At 48.6% G+C, this 6,775-nt stretch overlaps 1 protein-coding gene across 5 annotated transcripts in view; it reads left to right on the top strand.

The window, feature by feature from the left end:
• Nucleotides 1–428: 428 nt before the first annotated feature.
• VAV2 (vav guanine nucleotide exchange factor 2) overlaps nucleotides 429–6,775 on the top strand; it is a 291,963-nt gene continuing 285,616 nt past the window's right edge. For all 5 annotated transcript variants that reach the window (XM_075060419.1, XM_032767531.2, XM_032767528.2 and 2 more), the window contains exon 1: nucleotides 429–1,340. In XM_075060419.1, coding sequence (XP_074916520.1) covers nucleotides 1,137–1,340 — 204 coding nt within the window. In that variant the 5' untranslated portion in view covers nucleotides 429–1,136. The remainder of the gene's footprint in view (nucleotides 1,341–6,775) is intronic.

Below are 6,775 nucleotides of genomic sequence, written 5' to 3'. Positions count from 1 at the left end.
CCCCCCCAGCCGTGAGCTGCAGCCGGGCAGCAGACCCGACCCGGAGCAGGCAGGGGCCAGCTGCCGCCCCCAGCCAGCCCCTGCGGGGACCTCCAGGGGGGGAAGGGACGCGGGAGCCGCCGCCGCTCCCCGCCAAGGGGGGACACATTGTATCTCCGCGGCGCGTCTGCCTCTTTGTCTGCCTCCCGCCGCCCCCTGCCAGGGAGAGTTGCCGGATTGCAGCCCCCCCGGGGGAGGGGGCGCTTTTGTGGCTGGGCCAGCGCGGCCCGCGGATCCCCGCCGCCCTCCTCGGGGGGAGGCGAGGGGGGGGGTCCCCCTGCGCCCCCGGCCAGCTCGGAGAGAAGGGGGCGATCGAGAGTGCGCTGCGCTGCGGGGCTTTCTCCGGAGAGAGGGGGCGGGCGAGCCGGAGCGGCGAGGAGGGGCGGATTTCTTCTTCTTTCCCTTGTCCAGCACCGGGAAGCCGCAGGGCAGAGCCCCAGGACCAGGTGCCTCCCCCCTTGCCCCGGGTAGCCGGGCTTTGTTGGCTCGCCACGTGAACCCACTTCGGGACGGCGGCAGCCCGCCGGGGAACCCCAGACAAAGCCCCATTGAGAAGAGGGCAGGGGACGTCCAGCAACTCCAGGGGGAGGCTGGAGAGAGACCAGCGACCCTCCCCGCGAGCAAGAGCCACTTGAGGGGAGGGGACAGGCGGGAGTGGGTTCTTAGCCCCCCACGCGTGTGTCTCTCCTTTCCTGGCTGGAGCTGGACGAGAGAGCCGAACCCAGCGTGTGTGGGGGAGATGCTGAAAGGAGCCGCTGAGCTGGGATCTATGGAGCAGTTTATAGGAAAGAAGTAACGCTGCCAAAATCCTGCCGGGGAGTGATAAAACGGAGCCTTGGAAGTGTCGGTCCCCCCCCCCGCCCCCCGCTTCCCGCACTGGCTGCGCATCAAAATGGGAAGGAGCAATAGCGCTTTACGGTCTTGCAAAGGGAAGCTTCGAAACTAACCCAGGAGCCCCCAGATCCAAGGAGCAGGAACTGCTGCAAGCTGCTGGCGTGTGTGTGTCCTCAATGAACAGGAGCGGGGGCTGGAGCCGCTGGCAACTCATCTAGGACAACTTTTTTTCCCCCCCGAAGGATCCATTTCTGTGAAGGACCATGGAGGAGTGGAGGCAGTGTGGCCGCTGGCTGATCGACTGTAAAGTTTTGCCCCCGAACCACAGGGTGGTCTGGCCATCAGCTGTTGTGTTTGACCTGGCTCAGGCTTTGAGAGATGGAGTCTTGCTCTGCCAGCTGCTTCATAACCTGTCACCTGGATCTGTTGATCTCAAGGACATCAATTTCAGGCCACAGATGTCACAGGTAAAATAAGACTGGGATGCAGACAGTATTTGAAGGAAGTCGTGTATATTAGACACCCAGAAAATACTCCACGTGGGGATGATTAGCATTAACACCCTTAATGGGGCACCATCAGCTTGAATCTGGTCAGTTAACAAAAAAAAAACTGCATTAAAAGTAGCTTCAGGTCCTAGATCAGCCCTTGAGTCTATCCCCACCTCTTGCTAACTGGTGCTGCTCTAGAATCACATTTTTCTGTTTTTTAAAAGTATATTTCCCTTGTTACTGTGTGACAGACCCGCAAAAAGAGTGGAAAGTGTGTGTCCATGGGAAATGGTGAATTATAGAAGAGTAAACAAACTGGCAAAATGAAAGTATTCCATCTCCAGTTTCCCTTCCTTCATAGGCCTGTTAAGTGTTTCATGTAATTAACTGGTGTACAAAATTCAGATGGAAATGGTTTTGGTTTTAAGGTGACAGTGTCCCTTTAATGTTGGTATTTCAGAGAATGGGACTGGGCGTCAAACACTGCCCTGAACACTTACTAGCCCAGAGACAAAATCTCGCCCACCTTCTACTATGATTTTAAAAAACCAAATCAAACCATGATCTTATTCATCTGACACAAATAAATAAAATGACTTCCCCTGGGTGAGAAGAATTCTGCAAAACTCTGTTAAATGCTGTTTTAACCATAGCATGATAGCATAGCTTCCTCCCCCAGCTGGCAGAGCAATCTGATGATGGGTCCCTACTCCTGTGCAGTGCCAATGGGGATGGGATCCCCCCCTGGTTCAGGCATTTGTGCTAGCAGATTACATAGTAGGATTGGGGCCAGAGGGTGTCATAACCCTATATGATCCTTTTTAAGGCTCATCTGTTAAAGGGACTCTGTCAAGTAGTTATAGGTCAAATTCTGCAATCAGATCTGTGTGGGTGTATGCAGCTTCCCCCCAGAGATGCCACTGGGATTGTGCACAGGTTCAGTGGTCCTGCTGCACAGCAAGACTGGATCTTAAGGGTCATTCTTACAAAAATGATAAGAACCAGAAATGTTTCCAGATTTTTTTTATTTTACTGAAAAGTGTTTTTTGTTTTTGTTTGTTTTTAAAAAATATTTTCTTTAGGTTTGTACAATCCAAGCATTTGTGGTATTTGCTCTAGAAGTGCATGGGAAACCAGAGAATGAAATTGACTACTAACACAAATGAAGCTGGCTCCTCTGTCTTTGCTGGCCACACTGAGCTAACTGTGGAAATAAACAAGTAGCCTATATGTTGATGAGTAGATATTAAACATGTGGCCTGTTCTAATAACCTCAGGTTTTATTGGTAGCAAACGTAAGGGAATGTTATTGGTAGCAAGGGTATCCCGGTGTGATATTTTTCCAAACATAAATTCCACTTGCCAACTCTCAGAGACAAATACCAGGTCATCCTGAGTCCTAAATGGATGCACTGCAACCATCCCCTCTGTCCTGGGACTGCCTTTGCATTTGTTGCATGAGTGGGTTTTGCTATATATTTTCTAGTAATGTTTTCAGCTGTTGTGACTTCTTGCCTATAATAACTTGTACGTTTTAAGGAAATACTGAAAAACTGTTGATTGCCCTGTGCACTTTCAATCAAAATTCAAGGACTTGGTGTTGAGTACAAACTTACTCTGGGTTCTGCAAAGATTTAAGCACTTGCTTAACTTTACACATTAGTAGTCAGGGGCGGCTCTAGGCATTTTGCCACCCCAAGCACGGCAGGCAGGCTGCCTTTGGCGGCTTGCCTGTGGAGGGTCCACTGGTCCCACAGCTTCTGTGAACCTCCCGCAGGCCACGGTACCAGCGGACTCTCCGCAGGTAAGCAGCCGAAGGCAGCCTGCCTGCCACCCTTGCGGCGACCAGCAGAGTGTCCCCCAAGGCTTGCTGCCCCAAGTACGCGCTTGGTGTGTTAGGGCCTGGAGCTGCCCCTGTTAGTAGTCCTGTTTATGCAGCTGAATATCCCATTCAGTTAAAGCTGACCACCTATGTAAGTCTTTCCTGAGATAGAGCCCGAGGCCCTGATCCTGCAAACTGCTCTGGGTGGGGAGACCCTTATAAGGAAGAATAAGACTCTGCAGGTCAGTTTTGGTAAGTAGGACTCATCAATTAAGCAAGTAAAGCCAAACATGGTTTTCCCAAAATATAACAACAAAGTCAGACTGCCCGTTTGTGTTTGCTTTATAAACTGATCAAACAGCCTTTCTAAGAATCTGATTTCAGTGTTTGATCTCTTAGCCATAGTTTATGTTTCCTCCAAACATCTAGTTGCGCAATGTAGTGATCTGTGCGTTCTTAGAACACCCTGAGGGTGACACACTCTGAATTCTTTTCTTTTAAGGAAACGTTACAGCCCTCCAAGTACACTTTCAGTTCCAGATCGACTGTGTGTGGAATTCAGAGTTGGCCTAAAATGATTTACAGATAGCTGGAATATAGTAGAGCTCTCCGTATTTGTAAAGGAACTTACTGACACCTTAGTTCTGGCCGCTGTCTGCTGTAGAGGAGTTCGATATCTAGTTAATGGTTGCCTTTAGAGCTGTTGAGAACCTACTACTCCTGATGAAATTAGTGGAAGCTATGGGAATTTATGATTTCTGGAAATTCAAGTAAAACTACACACAGCTGAATAAAATGGTCCTACTTTTTAGTCTAAAAGTACCCTGCTTTTCTAGTTGTACTTGCAAAGTACTCTTTGAAGCAAAAATGTTTTAAGTTTTTAAATCTTTAAAACTGATAAGATTAGAAAACCTGGATGTCCATCGTAACCAAAGGACTTGTAAACCATTTCCTCTTTCACTTAAGACCCAATCCAAAGCCCTTTCCACTCACATCAGTGGTTTTGGGGTTGGATGGGTACCTGCCAGCTTCTGCATGCAGGAACTAGTGATTTTCCAAGGGCAGCTAGTAACTTCACAAAACACCTCCAAATAGATCAAGGGTCATCTTGCTCCTCTCCTTGCTGTGTTCTAGGGGGTCTGTGAGGCTGTCAGCTATTGGAGGTAACAGGACTTTGACAAAGGAAGGCTGTCCCACTGTTAGAGCTCCCTCCATTTGAGCATTATAGACTCATAGGTCAGAAGGGACCAATATGATCATCTAGTCTGACCTCCTGCACAAGGCAGGCCACAAAACCCTACCCAAACCCAAACCCTCTCTAGCCTAGGAATCAGGAGACATGCTTAATTCCCTGCTCTGCCACAGACTTCCCCTGTGATGTGATCTTGGGCAAGTCACTTAGTCTCAGTTCTCATCTGTACAATGGGCATAACAGTGCTGCCCTGCCTCAGAGGGGTGTTGGGGGGAGGGGGTTTAACTATATTATAGACTAAGGGGCTCAGATACTGTGGCAATGGGGCCATACAAAATTAAGTAAAGAAGAAACAGATCCTCCAAACGCTGCATTTGAAATACAGACACGCACACAGGGCATATTGGCCTGGTTAGGTCAGCAGTGTCTTTCTTTTTACAGAAGTTCTCCACTTCGCCTTAAATGCTGGGGAGAGAGAAACTCATAGTAGACATGATGCAGGCAGGGTAATATTCTGCCCTCAGTTTCACCTGCTCATCGTCAGTGATGTAAATAGGGTTACACAGGTGTGGAACAAGAGGCAGAATTTTGCCTGTGGTGCCGTTTCAAAGGCCAGCAGTGAAATTATGTCTTGGTGAAAAGGAAATGCTTTTTGATCCAGAGGATGCTGGTGTCTGTGACTTTCCCCTTTGTGCTGATTAGCAGTGGAATTTATTTTTACCTGCAGCCATTGGAAGTATCCCAGAGAACGCACTGTGAAGTTGGTCTGTCAGCTCCTATCCTGAAACCAGAAAAAACAACCTTGTAAAAGGCAACAAGGACTTGCTTGTGTTCCGTGCTGATGAGAGGTTAGCTGAGGATCGCTTCATCCCGATACTGTGCTGTGCTTGTTGGGCAAAGGAACCATTCATAGCAGAAAGTCAGTCAGTCAGACCGGAGAAGCTTTGCTTCTTGATGCTGTGTGGAGTTGGTGTCAGGGCATATTCATTCTGACTCTTTGTAAAAAGCCAGCTCTGCAGGCTGTCGTCTCAGGTTGTCTCATTCATGTTGCATCTCAGAGACTTTGGTTTGTTCCCTGATGCTGCTGACCAGGGTAAGATTTGCCAGCACCCTAGTCAGCCCTAACTTTCTAGCCAGGGTGTGCTAAGTAGAGGCCTCAATGGCCAGTGCTGTGTTCTGCACATTGGTGTAAGCAGGGCCAGCTCCAGGCACCAGCTTATCAAGCAGGTGCTTGAGGTGGCCACTCCGGAGGTGGGGCAGCACTTTCAGGTATTCGGCGCGAAGGAACTCCCGCTGAATTGCCGCAGATCGTGATCGCAGCGTGTGGTTGTTTTTTTTTGTTTGTTTGTTTTTTTTGGCTGCTTGGGGCGGCAAAACCCCTGGAGCCAGCCTTGGGGGCAAGGCTGGCTTTGGTGAGACCTGACTTCTGCTAACGAATCATATTGCTGCGGGAGCAAGGTCCAAAGTGGTGGAAAGTAAGAAAATGGCTTCAATCCCCTTCCTCTCCCATCCTTATTGATCTGTCCATTACTGCTATTGGATTTATTGGGATTTGAGTTCTGGCTTGCCAGCTTGTGAATCAGGAGACCCAGCTGATGCAAGGGACATCCTCGTTTGCAAAATGCAAGCAGCTGCAGCAACCTTAGGGTTGAAGTCCTTCAGTCTCCTGGGTGGAATTCTATAGCAGACCTCCTTCATCATCCCTCCCTTCACTCTCCTCCCAGAACCCTTGGAGCTTTCCACGTCCTCCCCGGTGGTAATCTTTGCTGCCACTATGGCTAATTTCCAGGGTCTGGGTTAGAGCAGTAGTTGTATACTCCAGCTGGCTCCCTTATATCCGTTGCTCTTTTCATAATTAAAACAAGGAGACAAGTTTTATTTTCCTCTTGAAAGATAACTGCTAGTTGAGTTTCACATTTTTATTGCTGGTTAGATTTGCTTGTAATTTTGTTAAGTCTTTGACCCAAATACAAATTAAATAAGTGCCTCTGCCCTGTGATACAACTTGGCAATTTTTCTCGGTTGTAACATTGTTTGACTTCACATGAGTTTGATTGTGGCTCAGTTAACTTTCCCTGACAGGAAAACCTTGACTTGTATTCGTGCTGTTGCAAAGGCAAGTCAGAGGTGAGCTACCAAATCAGGTTCTATTTACACTAGGAGCTCTGTGTGGGCAAACATCTGTGCCAGCATAGAGCCCTTGTTACTTCAGTGAGCCTCTGGATCAGCTGTGTGGCGCTCCCTTGCCAAGCAGGGAGTAGGTTTGGTTTTGATCCAGACTTTCCCATGGAGTATCTTGCAAACACTCTGATCTAATTAACCAGATTTGTAATAGAAATAGCTGCTTGTTCTCTTGGTTAAGATCTTGTATGATATCCGATATAGCCTTCAACAGAG

This window comes from Chelonoidis abingdonii, chromosome 24, assembly GCF_003597395.2.
Source record: "Chelonoidis abingdonii isolate Lonesome George chromosome 24, CheloAbing_2.0, whole genome shotgun sequence".
Classification (NCBI taxonomy): Eukaryota; Metazoa; Chordata; order Testudines; family Testudinidae; genus Chelonoidis; species Chelonoidis abingdonii.
Note: the sequence above shows the minus strand (reverse complement) of the source record. Positions and strands in the feature narration are given on the sequence as shown.